This window comes from Euprymna scolopes, chromosome 16 (genome assembly GCF_053919585.1).
Source record: "Euprymna scolopes isolate OS-2025 chromosome 16, ASM5391958v1, whole genome shotgun sequence".
NCBI lineage: Eukaryota > Metazoa > Mollusca > Cephalopoda > Sepiida > Sepiolidae > Euprymna > Euprymna scolopes.
The window spans coordinates 130,005,948-130,021,740 of record NC_136497.1 but is presented as its reverse complement, the minus strand read 5'-3'; the positions used below and the strand labels follow the sequence as shown (position 1 = coordinate 130,021,740).

General features: G+C 33.7%; 1 protein-coding gene across 1 annotated transcript in view; it reads left to right on the top strand.

The window, feature by feature from the left end:
- Positions 1-2,675, top strand: part of LOC145296080 (uncharacterized) — a 118,529-nt gene extending 115,854 nt beyond the window's left edge. The window contains exons 4-5 of the mRNA XM_080142216.1: positions 609-1,502; positions 2,480-2,675. Coding sequence (XP_079998342.1) covers positions 609-1,481 — 873 coding nt within the window. The 3' untranslated portion in view covers positions 1,482-1,502; positions 2,480-2,675. The remainder of the gene's footprint in view (positions 1-608; positions 1,503-2,479) is intronic.
- The last annotated feature ends 13,118 nt before the right edge of the window (positions 2,676-15,793 follow it).

Here is a 15,793-nt window from a genome sequence, read left to right as displayed (position 1 = left end):
GAACCCTGTGGCAGAGCTGAAGACAAGGGCAAATTAGATAAAGCAAATCGGCAAATTTATTTATTTATTTTTTTTATTTTTTTTTTTTTATTACATTTTCACACCAAAGAAGGCGCATTGCCACTTTGGTGTAGGGGGCTACTAATTGTTTTTTAGAGTTCAATAAACACTTTCAAGACTTTGTTTTACTCGAACCAATCATCACATTTATGTGCTATTTTTTCCAGAAAAATACTGTTTTTTTTTTTATTGCATCGGAAATTGTAACACTATCTCACCTGAACTTTTTTGTTGCGAGGAATGAGATTCTAACACTATTAGGTATACAAAGGTGAGCAGAGCCTCCACATCAGCTAGTTTATTTTTTTTCCAGAAGAGGTGATGCTGAATACTTCTGACCATGTAGAAGCGAGTTTGTGGATGATAGCAGTATGCATAAGTCTTCCCTACATACGGCACTTAGTACTGTATGATTCTAGGGGCCTCATATATAATAGATAATTAAAAGGGCATGTTTTAACACTTTAAGACTAAATTCTTTGCATAAATTCTTCATTATGTTGTGCTGTTAACAAATTAATGTTTTTTCATTCCATATTTATTTGCAGAAAACTCCGAAGAGCGTAGCAAATCTGACTGATACTTCCAGTCGAGGAAGAGGTACTTCAGAATCACGAGGATCGAGCAGAACTCGAACTTCTTCAAAATCTTCCACTGATCGGCCGAGGTCAACAATAGAGACCCCAGAAAAGTCACGAGCAACAAATAGATCCAGCTCAAGGTCATCGGACAAGTCACCGGCAAAAACCCCCGACAAGGATAAGTCAAGCACAATAAGGAATGAGAAATCATTTACAAAGACCCCTGAAAAATCCCCTATGAAATCTCCCGGTTTCGCTGCAGTTAAAAGTCCAGATAAGGCAGCGGTAAAAAACGGGAAATCTCCATGTATGATTCCGGTGAAAACTCCTGAGAAATCTCCAATTAAATCACCAATGTCAAATTCCAGCAAGAGTCCAACTATGATTCCGGAAAAATCACCAATAAAATCTCCAAGTAAGATCCCAGAAAGATCTCCAATAAAATCTCCAAGCGCTATTCCAGACCAGTCAGCGTCAAAATTTGCTAGCTTATCCCCAGAAAAATGTCCCACAAAATCGGCAATTCCAAGCGCAATGCTTGACAAGTCTCCTCCAAGTATGATCCCCGAACGATCAATGATCCCAAATAAATCACCATCGCTAAGCCCAGTGAAAACTCCTGTCAGGTCCCCGATTGCTAATCTTGATAAGGAGGCAAACGTTTTGCCGCCAAAATCGCCAGAAGTGTTAGCAACTATAAAGACTCCAGAGATCTCTCCTATAAAATCACCGAGCACAATGCTGCGAGATAAATCACCAGATTTAATGATGCCGACGAGATCTCCTGAAAAGCCTTTCGGGGGACCCCAGAATGCAGTCGATGGTAAAATGATGTTTTAGATTGTTATCAAACACCTCATTGTAGTATTTGGTGCAACTTTACTATAGTGTGTCTTCAGAGAAAAACATTAATACGTACTTGCGTGGCATGCCGAAATTAGTATAGATTCCAAAAACTACAAAAAATAGTCCAGTAGAAAAATAATTATAAATAAAAACAAAATTTTTCAAAGTTGCAATTTCACTGTAATGTCCAATGATTTATATATATATATATATATATATATATTAAATTGTAATTCAATGAATTTCAAAAAACTCTCATTGAAATGAAATGAAGTGGTTGAGTTTCATATCAAAGAATTTTTATTATTCTAAGCAAGACAAAGAATGTTTTAGAAAGTTTATCTCCTTAACCTATAGGGTTTCGATGTCTACCATCTCATCAGAGGAGTGAAAATATTAGCAAATAGTTATAAAGGTATGCACCCTATTTGCTAAAGTCAGTGAGACATGGAAAGTCAAAGTGAAAACATTATATTTATCAGAAGTTCTGTGGCAGGAGTATTTGTAGAAATAAAACTACTCCGAAGTATATATATATATATATATATATAGTAAATTACAGCTATGAACTATCATGGTTTCTCATTTACAGGTGTTTGAATCGAGCCGGTTATGAAATGGAACGTCGTATCAGTTTTATCTATTCAATGATATGCAAGAACATTTTAGTGATTCTCTCATCAGTTGGAAGTGTGATCCTGAATGGGCTTCATACTCACCGGATCTTAAGCTTTTGAATGCTTGAAATCAGGGGGAGATAACTGCTTCCAAGTCGGCCATCTTACTTTTTCTTGATAATACAATGTACTTCTTTTTTTTTTTCCAAAAAATAGTTCTAGCATGTTTTCTACTGAATGATGTTTCATAAATTTTGGAATGTATACTAATTTCGACATGATGTGTAAGTATGTAATAATGCTTTTCTCTGAAATGCCTTTATTTGAAAATAGATGATTCAGTTGGACGACACACTATAGTTAAGTTGCACCTAGTATTTATACCTTTATTTATCAGACATGTATGGTACACTCTGATGTTTAACAGAGTGTTGTCAATTACCAATTTCACCTGAATGTACAACTTTATGTACGGGGTGAGCTGAAAAAATGCCACACATGTAATCGTTAATATAATTCATAATCCTTTCTCAATCCAATCATATTTCGTACAAAAAAAAAATAATAAAATTGGGCAATCATTTAGTTAACAATGGAAAGTAGAATACCGAGGTTTGCAGCGATTTGACATTAAATAAATCCACCTTCATATTTGATACAAATGAATAAATTTATGTCTAACTTGTCGACAGGATTTCTTTCACTAATGTTTTTGTTTTTGATTTAATCAATGTGAATGCAACTTGGTTCCTCCACATGAAAAGTTGATTCGCTGGTGGACGAATATAGCAGGCTAAGAGTGGTGTTGAAAGATACACCAAAAGCCGAAAGCTTAAGCATATTACCAGCTACGATTACAAACAATTGTTCATTAAGACGACTTACTAGATTGCATCATGCAATTACAGTGACCCAGACCACTAAGGTACTTTTTTTTTTCTTTTTTTAACTCCCGTTGAGCCCTTACAAACCATATCGCCACTTGGAGGTAAGGGGCTACTATTTGGGGCCATGTCTAGGAAAGATTAACAAGATATTTGTTTATGTTACATTTAAACTTATTCATATCAGCACAGCCAGAAAAACGGGCAGCAGGAAGGGAATTCCAAAGTCTAGCTGTTTGAGAGAAGAAACTATTAGAATAGAAAGCTTTCTGGCATTTAGGGACATCAACAGTGAAGGGGTGAGATTTTACTGCTAAGTAGGTTGTCAAGGATATGTACGTTGAGGAGCTGGAACTTAGTTGATAAAGTGGGACCGATTAAGAAATGCCCCTCACCCACTTCCGGTTGTCTGATCTAGCTGAAATTTTGCATGTTCAATGATTTATATCTCTGTGGATTATATGGTAAATTACAGCTATGAACTAATCATGGTTTCTGATATACAGGTGTTTGAATTGAATTAGGTATGAAATGGAGCTTCATATAAGTTTTATTGCTATTCAATGATATGCAAGAACACTTTAGTGATTCTCTCATCAGTTGGAAGTGTGATCCTGAATGGGCTTTATACTCACCGGATCTTAACCTCCCAGATTGTATCTATGGATTTAGTATTTAATATGTATTGAGATAATCTCTAGACTATCTCCTTAACTAAAAGATGGCCATTACAGCCAAAATCAGATCAGTGACAATGTTCAAGATCAGAGCGTAGTATCTTTGCCGACCGCAATCAGTGAAGGAGAAATTCTAGATTGAGGCAATTTTTATTTCTTTCCCACTCCAAAGTGCCCCTTTTCAGGGAGCTGGATTTTCCCCTGCATTAAAAACCAAACTAACTCTGCCTTTGTGTAGAGACAAGTAAATAGTGCCAAAAGACGACTGCATCCGTATATATTGATAATTTTGTACGTTGTATTCAGTTGCGTCTGTCATTGAATGGTGCGAAAACAAAGCCTGTTGTATATTCATGACTAAGATTTGGTAGATAACTCAGGCATATACTTAAGATTATTGTTATTTTTTTTATGGAAATTGCTCCAGACAAGGCATGAAGCCACTATTGAAGAAGAAATACTACTTCAAGGTCAAAAACTTGCCAGCAATAAATGTTAGATAGAATAGATTCTGCCCCCCACCAAAAAAAAACCCAGCAATTCTTCCTTCTTTGTAAGAAATATTGGTCATGGAATGTGAGGACTAAAGGACAAAATAAGGGAAGCAAGAGTTACGAAGTTGCTGAAAGTAAACCTAAAATCCACTTTCTATTCTCCTTATCTTATCTTACTAAATTGATTCACCACTTATCAAGGCCAGACGCCACTCAAGGATAAGAGTTAATAAGATGGAATGAAGTTTGTATGTCTTGGAATCTATTGACATTGGCTTTGAAGACGACCAAGTTGTAATCTGCAGAGAAGTAGTCATGAGGTAATGTGTTCCACAGTGGAGGGAAGCTCTTATGGTGAAACTCTGTTCATGGAATATATCTATCAAAAATGGCATATATATATATATATATATATATATATATATATATATATATATAGCATAATCAACTTGACACACTGTTTACCATCAAATCACCAAAGTTAAGCAACGTTGAGCCTGGTCAGTACTAAAATGGGTGACCATTTGGGAATTCCAGGTACTTATCTCATCATTGTTTTCAGTCAGTCTTGAACCTCTCCTTGCCACTGGACCCAAGCAGTGCCGGTTCAAGAGAGACTGAACGGAGGCATCGATATATGTACGACATCACATTCCAAATCAAGACAGTAATAAAAGAGGAGTGAGTCAAAATTATCGACAATTTTGCACATTGCATCCAGGTATGCTTTCCTTGAATGGTGTGAAAACAAAGACTGTTGGATATTCATGATTGAAACCTAGTGGGCAAGTCAGACATAGAATGAAGTTTATTTGTATCAATTATATTTGATCATATTATTTGGATTATTTAGACAACTTTTCTCATCTTTAGTGTTATTTTTACAACGTTGCGGTTGATGTAACCTCCAACCTTCTTCAGGTGTATCTTGGGGAATCTCTCTCTGTCTAGCTCAGAAACGTGCATGGAATTTCGAACAGAACCCTTCATTTAATCTATGTTCTTGTTCTGTCAGCCATGACTGGATAGAAGTTCGTAGTAATTTGCAATTGTATTTTTGCTTGTCTCTCACACAGAGAATTGAACCTTCAACCTCTAGAATAGTGTAACTTCTACAACTTAATTATTTCAAAATAGTCTATCTCATTTGCCATGGTTCCATTTGAAATTCTGTGCAGATTCCCAAGTTCGACAGAGAAATTCCTAAGTTCAACAAGATACACCTGAAGAAAGTTGGAGGTTACATCGACTGAAACGTAAAAGTAACACTCAAGATGAGAACAGTAGTCTGAAGAATTCAAATAATACAGAAAATCGATCCTCATCTCAAAAATTCAGAACCATAATTATGGTTGAACTGCAAAAAGGATTGTAAATTTTATTTGCCGATTCTGTTGGCGGCACTTTTTGGTGGTCACCCAGTACAACCAATGTTGTTATATTTTATTCAACTGCTGACATAGAATTATAACACTTCAAAGAACATATGAATTATAAATCCCTAAAATTTTATTGAAATTGTATACACGACATGCATATATTATTTGTCATTTTTTTTTTCCTATATTTAACCTCTTCCCTAATTATTCAGAGTATTTATGACATCGGCATTCTGAACAGTTTTTACAATCCTGACTCCAACTGTTTTTTTTGTTTTTATGTTTTTTTTTTTTATGTTTTTTTTTTTTTTTTTTTTGCCGTGGAACATAAATCTGCCCCTGATGAATTGTTTGGTGATTTTTCCACCATTTACCGAAACACGTGTAAGATGAATTATACTACTAATAAAATAAAATGAGTGTGATGTAAATGCATCTTTAGTTTGGTATGACTACTTCTAAAAATATATATATATATATATATATATATATATATATATATATATATATATATACATATATATATATAATGATTGTTTAATCAATTAAGTTCAAGTACAAGGTGTCCTAAAATAATCTGACACAATTTGTTGGTAAAAAAAAAAATTAAATAACAATTGAATAAAGTATTTTTATTTTTTAACTGTACGGAAAATGCCATTTTATTTCACACAGTCTTTAATATTAAATCGGCCAAATGTATCCCATCATTGTAGATGTTTATGAAAGTTTTCAATAACTCGAGGGATCATTTTGGGCGTAGAGCAATTTCAAAACAATTACCTCGTTTTAATTCAAGAAATCGAGGGCGATGGCTGAATACTTTTGATTTAAAATATCCCCGCAAGAAAAAAAATTGCAGGGGTTTAGGTCAGGTGATCTTATGGGCCAACCAATATCACCACGTAAAGAAATTAAATCAGTCCAATTTATAAGTGCATTCTAAATTTTTCTAAAAAATGCGTAAATACAGATATAAATGAAATAAAATGGCATTGCATATTGTTTAGGTGAAGTAAGAATTAATATTTTTTCGAAAGTGTTCTATACATGTACAGAGTTTATAAATAAATTAAATTGTGGAAACATTGTAACCCGATCCTACACAGATCGATTAACATTTCTACATTTCAATGTTGTCATTAGGACTCCAAATTAACCTTGCCGCTAGAAAACAACTTTAGAAGTTCTAAAATTATTTTCTGACTGAGACGTTCATTTGAAGTCCTGACAGGACATGGAAATGTTGAAACGTTGATTGGTCCATGTGGACTCCTTACAATGTTTAAATGTAGGCAAAAAGAGCTCTCTTATAAATTAGAATTATTTAAAGAAAAAAAAAAAAATTGCCTACTTTTTGTCAATATATTTAGCTTTTGTTCTGCAATTACTAACAGATATGATGTCCCCTGCTGTTTTTGCTAGTAATATTGGCGATAGCGTTCTACTTTCTTCCATATTTTTTTTTTAATATATTTTTTCTTTCCCCCATTCGACTTTTTATTTTAAATGGTATTCACTGACGATTTATTTCTTGAAAATGAGTCGGTTGAAAGGTACCTCGAATGTCATCTTTTTATTCAAATAGTTTATTTACTATTATATACCATAATTATCTTTTCTTTTCCATAATTATCATTTCTGTGTATTAGTTGCCCCAACTTGATATGACTATTTATTTTAAAACTAATAAAATTTTGTACTATCAAAAATCTTATATATATAGATATATATAGAGAGAGACAGAGAATAAATGACAAAAAAACTATATTCCAAACTTCATGATGTTGACCATTTTATAATTTATTCCTTTAATTCAGTTGACTTTTACAATTCTTGACAGTATCTGTTTCGTAGCGCAAAACCAATCACTTAATTCAAAATGGCGTAATGGAAACCTATTAAAGGTTTGCAGCTTCTCTTCCAATTTTCGGATTTTAATCATGTCAAATCACACTTCATTTCTTTTTGATGGATTGATTGTTGATATTTCTTCTGATGAGTTAAGGGCATAATAAAATCACTGATTGATATAATATAATTAAGTGATTGATTTTGCGTTACGAAACAGATACTGTCAAGAATTGTAAAAGTCAACAGAATTAAAGGAATAAATTATAAGATGGTCAACATCATGAATTTTGAAATATAGTTTTTTGTCATTTATTCTCTATGTTGCTCTGTAATTACATTGAGCTTCTTAAATAAGGATTGGTATATATTATAAGAATATATATATATATATATATATATATATATAGACTGTTTTGCTGTATCACAGCTCTTCAGTGTGGCTAGAGCAACACTAAGCCCAAGATCAAACTAACAACCATCAAGTTGATAGTCAGTAGGTCTATCCTATAGGCCACTATAATATAAAATATAAAAATGACAAATAAATGAAAAGTGTCCGGTCTTGTTTTGGACGGATAATTAGAAATGCAAAAGGGAAGAGGTTAAAGAACACAATGCTGTATTCTTTCTCTTTATCTTATATAGAATTTAACAAATTATGTATATTAAATTTTATTCTTTAAATCTGCAAATTCCATATTAAAACACGTGAAACTTTCTGTGATTGATACAAATGTACATTAACATACATAAAAAAAACAAAAAAAAACACAAACAAATATGCCCAAAAATTTCAAATCTGTTGTTTAATTTCCTCATATTTCTATCTTTTTCTTATTTATATCTATAAAAGTGATATCTGTCAGATTTTGAAAGTTGGACTCAAATAGCATTTAAGCTTACAAATCAAATTAACTAATACACTTGGTAATGATTGACTTGTGTAACGTAGTCCTCTTTATGAATTGAATTATCTCCCCTTTGCAGAGTGGCTGTTTGAAATTTTTAAAGCTTGATGGCTTTGGCAGTCAAGTTATTAATAGAATTATCTCCCCTTTGCAGAGTGTCTGAAGTTTCTAAAGCTAGATGGCTTTGGCAATTAATAATTATTAATAGAATAATCTCCTCTTTGTAGAGTAACCGTTTAGAATTTTTAAAGCTAGATGACTTTCATAGTCAGTAATTAATAGAATTATCTCCCATTTGCAGAGTAGCTATTTGAAGTTTTTAAAACTAGATGGCTCTGGCAGTCAATAATTATTAATAGAATTATCTCCCCTTTGCAGAGTGGCTATTTGAAGTTTCTAAAGCCAGATGACTGACAGTCAATTTGTATAAGAAATAGTGCCTTTAGTATACAAAGTCTACTTTTTGATTTAAGAGTGCTATTGATTATATGACCTGCAATAAGGAAGGACTGACAATTAATAGGAGCTCAGTGAATGACCCAACGGATCTCATTTTTTTCTAGTATATATAATATATATATATATATATATATATATATATATATATATATATATATATATGATGTGTGAGTGTTACCATTACATTTTGCTCTGTCAGAATTCTTAGATAGTGAGTGGTGAGTGTAAGATAACCCCCTGTTTTTTACTGATCCTCAAATCGAAAGGTGTTGCAACAGAAATGAAGAAATCAAAAATACAAATTGGAAATTGAAAATTATTAATAGAATTATCTCCCCTTTGTGTTTGGAGTTTATATATATATATATATATATATATATATATATATATATATATATATATATATGCTATCTCTGCTTTGCAGAGCAGCCGTTCAGAATTTCTAAAACTAGATAGCTCTGGCAGTCAATAAGTAGTAATAGAATTATCTCCCCTTTGCAGATTTACTGTTTGGACTTATATATATATATATATATATATATATATATATATATATTTATGAATGATTGCGTAAGCATGAAACATTAGTGCATATATATATATATATATATATATATATATATATATGGTAAGAATAATGGAAATAGTAATTCGATGAGATAGAGATGAAAAAGGAACAAACCAAGTTATGTCCATCAACGTTTCATCTTTATTGTAAGACTTCTTCTGGATGAATAAATGTTTATATATATATATATATATATATATATATATATATATATATATATATATATATGAGATTGCATAAACATAGAACACTAGTATCTGTAGGTAAAAATAATTGATATTTATTTATAAAATTATTATAAGTCCCTTAAAACTACAATTGAGCCTAAGAGAGTTATATACAAGCTGTTAAACTTAGTATAACACAGAGTTTCTAACGTCTACACTATCTGACCAGCTTTCTGTATTTGTCCAATTGTCTCAGCATTATATAAATCCTCTATATAAACTATGTTGCATCTACAAAGGATAGAATTTCTGGATAGGAGATTTTAAGTAGGAGTGCTCCATGCATATGCAGAGCTAAAATAAAATTTAAAAAAAATAAAAAGAACTGAAACCAATATTTTTACATTCACTCAAATTTACTTCTCCATGTCTGAATGGTAAATAACTCCCTTTGCACCCTCCCCGATATTTCCAAAACGTCCCAATTTCTCAGTATGCAAGTAGTATAGTAAGCAAGGTGTATGAATGTGATTATAGTGCGGCCGTAAATATGTTGGGTGTAGTTTTTTTCTTTTTTAAATTTCAAACACTTTAGATTGTCTAATGTATTCTGTTGAATTCGGCATTTAATAGTTCATAATTCCCTGGGAATTGTTTGTTGGCTTTGAGGTTTAGCGAATGGAATGAAAGGTAGCTTCGTGGCTGGGTAGAATCTCATGACTAACAAGAATTGCAACCTCCTACACTTATGATTGTGTTACTGTTTAATTATGAATAAGTAAATGTGTGTGTGTGTGTGTGTGTGTGTGTGTGTGTGTGTGTGTGTGTGTGTGTGCATAAAAGAAAAAACAACCGAAAACTTAGCCCGATCTCATTATAAATCTATTCTAATCCTATAGGGCCTTTTCAAATGAGAGGAGTAGTCAAGGTTTATCGTTTAACTGAAAAAAATTACATGCCGTTTTGTATTCATAAAGATAGAAGGGATTTAACATTCCATTATTCCACACACACACACACATATATAATATATATATATATATATATATATATATATATATATATATATATATATGAAAATTGCTTTGTGTATAGTAAATCCTTACAATTTTCTTTTCCAATGAAGATTTAAAAAACAAAAAAGGCAGAATCACACTCACAGACACACATACAAAGATGTATATGAACACACATACAAGTACAGATATACACACATGAAAACATACAGATACACACACGTGCAAATGTGTGTGTATATATGCATGTGCATGATTGAGCAATCTATTTATAATGACTGTGTGCATATCTTTATTGTTAGCTAACCTTTGTGCCTATCCTCTATAAATGCCTGTTGATTGTTTACTTTTTTATCAAATTTCTTTTCTTTTTTTTTTTTTTTGAATACAGGGTGATCTCCCCATATCCCCCACCCCCACCTCCGCAAAAAAATTTGCCACCTGTGGAATCGTTAATAAAATTCACAAGGCTTCCTGCAATCCAACCAGATTTATTGCATATAAACTTCAACATATGCCTGACTTGTTCACCAAGTTTCAGATATGAATGTTTGACAGTTTTTCGGTTTTATTACTGTTTATTAAACAAATGTGCGCTATCGTTATCTATCTATCTATATATAAAGTAATAGCGTTCGTGTGTGTGTGTGTGTGTGTGTGTGTACAACTCACACACACACTTTGGTGATTGTCTAATCAGTAGATGTGATCGTGAATGGGCTTCACAATCACCGGACCCTAACCTCTCTGATTTTTATCTCTGGGGTTATTTCAAAGATGATGTCCATCAAAACAATCTCCGGACTATTCATGGAGTTGCCATCGCAGCCAATGTAACGTTACACAAGTGAACATGTAGACCCCATCGCAAGGAAACCAAGACAAGAATAAAACTCAACTCCTTTCTTTTTTTTTTTTTCAGTTGATCAATAGAACATTTATATACAGGTAATTTCCTGTCTGGCTACGTTTAGCATGCATCTTTTCCTGTTGTCTTCGACCGACACGTGTGTCACAAGTCTATTTCTTCTCTCCTGAATGTGATCACTGGTCTGCACACACATTCTTCTTTTTTATTGTCATTTTCCTTCTTCATCACCTCACACACGGCTTGGTCATGTGTATTTATCTGAGATTATCATTAAAATAGCAAAGTCCTGATCTTAATCTTTGACCTTGACCTTGAAAAATTGTGTGCACCATCTCTAGGTCGGAGACAATCATCATATCACGTTTGGTCATGATCGTTTCAGTGGTGTGGGCTGCAAGAGAGTATATATACATAGGCATTGGAAAATGGTGTGCACCATCCCTAGGTGGGGACCATCATCATGCCAAGTTTGGTCATAATTGGTTCACCGGTGTGGGCTATATGTGTGTGTATGCTCTAGCCTTTGACCTTAACCTTGGAAAATGGTGTGCACTGTCCTGTTGAGGGACCATCATCATGCCAGGTTTGGTCATGATCGGTCCACTGGTGTGGGCTGTAGGAGAGTTGTACACACACACACACACACACACACGAACGCTATTACTTTATATATAGATAGATAGATAACGATAAAACAAAGAATGTTGGATATTTATGACTAAAACTTGGTGGACAAGTCAGGCATGAACTGAAATTTAAGAATAGTTCAGAGATTGTGCTGATAGTCAATACATTTTAAGATAACATAAAAGATAAAAATCAGGGGAGTTGAGATCCGGTGAGTGTGACACCTATTTTCGATCATACTTCCCACTGATGAGACGATTACCAAAGTGGTGATAAAAGTAAGTTGTAGAGAGAAATTTATTTGTAATAAACATGGTTGGATTGACGAAATGATTGTGAATTTTATTGACAATCTCATGGATGGCATATTTTAGTGGGTCACCCTGCTGAAAGAAATTATGCTGTGGCTTCTTTCTTTATTTGTAATCTAAAAAAAAAAAAAAGGTATTGTTGTGTTTGAATAGTTGTCTTGATTTTCTCAGTGCCTGGAGGAGTCTGTTATGCAACTAGAGCACACTCTAACACTCAGTATAGACTATGAGTCACTCTAATGCGTGTACTAGGCCTTACCTCATACGGGCTCCTAAAAAAGGACCCTCCATTCTTATAGGTCCCATACTGTCGAGGAAGGTTCAAACAGTGTCGCATCAACAGAATGTTGCATCATTGTCCCTGGGACGCCGATGTTCAGATTATCACAGACATCCTCACAGATTGTTCCCTAAGTAAGGCATGCTCCGATGCGGACCTGAAGAATGCCTCGAACACTGCCCGACAATGGATCTCAAAATGGAGTGAATGATGATAAATCTTGCATCCGTGTGCTTGTTCTAAAAGTACTTTAATGGAATGCTGGTACTTCTGTAGTTTAAAGCCCGTTTTCTGTGGGTCTTGCTCTGCAATGCTCAGCGGACAATGGAAACCGCCAGATTATATACCGAGTGAATGGAAGTTATTAAAAAGATGACCAAAACAAAAAAGAAAGAAAATAAAACAACATACCATAATAATTTCATAAATTTTACTGTTTTATTATTATTTTTTTCAATGGCAACTGTGTTTTTTTTGGGGGGGGGTGATAAAAGGTTTGTTTCTTTGAATTAGTGAACAAATATTTTTTTTGTTTGTGTATGGAAAGTTATTTTGGTATTTTTTTACAACCTGCTCCTGTATAGTATAAACACCCCCAACCTCATCATGTAAAGAACGGCTTTCGGAATAAACACCCCAACCTTCTCACTACCCCCCCCCCACTTCGGGAGAACCTTTGTGGCCTTCAGGCCAAGATCAAAGTGTAGTATCTGTTCCGCCAGATGCTGCATTTTCAGACCATTGCCCTTGTGGCAATTAGTTATTGGTCCATGTAGGGGCAACCCTATACACCATGACAGCAGTACTAGTTGGGAATGCTTATTCAGAAAGCTGTTCTTAACATGAGGAGGGTTAGGGATGTTTATACTATGTTAGCACACTGATACTCTGCTGTTTCTTTTCTTTTTCTTTTAAACTCTTTCCTTTTTTTGTTTTTTCCAATTTTTACCGTCAATTCGATTGTGTCTCTTTTTGCTCACTCTGCATAATCCAGCGGTTTCTGTCGTTTGCTGGGCGTTGCCGAGCAAGACTCATGGAAAAACTGCAGAAGTACCGGAATGTTTTTCAGTACACTATGCTGTACTGGTGCCTCCACCTCTGATGTAAATACCCCTGACTAACCCAACCAAGCAGCAAAATCTACCCCCTTCATTGTAGAGGTCCCGCTTCTTTCCTTGAACTGCTAGCTTGTTCGTTTGCTTTTATCACCTGATGATTATTTGACGACGAATCAAAAACATTCAGATGATTTGTTCAAATTGGCGAAGAATTTGCGTAGAACCATCGACAATTTTCAGAACAACTGCTAATCTCAGTTGGTGTTCATGATTGTCACAGACAGAGCAGACAGGTTATGCATGTGACTGGGCACCACTTGTGAATTTTATGTCCCCTTGGCACTTCCTCATTTGGAGGAAGCTGGTTCAACTCATTTACGGTTAATGCCGTTGGCAGACATACATACTTTTGCATGTGGTGTCATTCACCCTGACATAAACCTGGAAAACTCTGGGTAACCCTGCTGATTAATAATACAATCAATAAATAAGAACTGAAATAGGGCACAGATTTGCATCCAATTGAATAAAAGAAAATGGTGAAAATCTCAATCATTCAGAAACATCAAAAAAAAAAAAAAAAAAACTCCAGAAAAAAAAAAAAATGATAATTAAATCTCCTCGTAGATCAGAAACAGTTGACTTATGTCTCTCTTTTAGTCAATTGATAATGTCTGCAATCCCAGGTCAGAAGGATTTTAAGCCGACTATGCTGACACATTCAAAGTTAAATGTTGTGTTACTCCCTTTCCCCCCTCTAATAGTGCTTGTTGTTTATTATTTAATTCTAAAGATTTTGTCAATAAAATTATATTCCAATACAAACATCTTTTTGTTTTTGTTTTTTTATTTGAATATTTTAGGTATCAGGATTAGCAACGCATGGGTAGAGAATTTAAATGAACTCTCTGAACCCAATGTTGCTAAGAATGGCCGTGTGCTACGTTGGCAGTAGAGCAAGAGCACATAGTTACACAGTAGTAGGCAGTTAAAGGTGGACAAAGACATTTCATTCATTATTGGGTTGTCTACAGCAAACAAAAAATAATCAAAACATACATGTATATACGGGTTTGTATTACTGTACACATAGATTCGAAAAAGTTGTCAAAAAACAAATATATAACAAATAAATGTTATCAAAGGCAAGATAAGTTACTTTTCTACCAAACTGGATATATTTTTCGTGTTTTTATTCAATGTAACATGTTTATTCTGCTCAAAAGACATACAGTGTTTACCGATGTATTGGAAAATTCAAAATGGCGCCCGACTCTCTCTTTAACACGGTAAGTTTGGGGAAAGATGTTATTAATAAAAAACTAGACAAAATACTATTAAAAACCCACCGAATATATGTCAACCTATGTCACGGTAACATATATTGAGCGAGTTTTTAATAGTATTTTGTCTAGTTTTTTTATTAATAACATCTTTTCCCAAACTTACCTTGTTAAAGAGAGAGTCGGGCGCCGTTTTAAATTTTCCAATACATCAGTAAATACTGTATATTTTTTGAGCTGAATAAACATGTTACATTGAATAAAAACACAAAAATATATCCAGTTTGGTAGAAAAGTAACTTATCTTGCTTTTGATGACATTTATTTGTTATATATTTGTTTGTTTGTTTTTTTTTTTGACAACTTTTTCGAATGTATGTGTACAGTAATACAAACCCGTATAGATTAATATACAAATATTTCTTTCTTTATTTTTCTTTAGTATTTGAATCTTTTCAGTATGCAGACAAAAAAGGTAAATTCGTATTCGAAGATTAGATATTTTATATTCTGTTCCATCAAGATTAGCAACGCATGGGTAGAGAATTTAAATGAATTCTCTGAACCCGTGTAATGTTGCTAAGAATAGCTGTGTGCTACGTTGGTAGTAGAGCATGTTGCCATTAAGACAGTTCTCATCTTTATTTTTATTTTTCACGTTTTAACCAATGTAACCTTTGACCTCTTGCAGATGCATCTTGCTGAACTCAAGAATATTTTGTTGTTGAACTCATGAATTTGCACAGAATTTTGAATGGAACCGTTTATTTTGATCCACGACGTAGCATGATCTCATTTCATCAGCCATGAGCACGAACAGAAAATGGATTTGATTCACTTTATAGCCAACTCA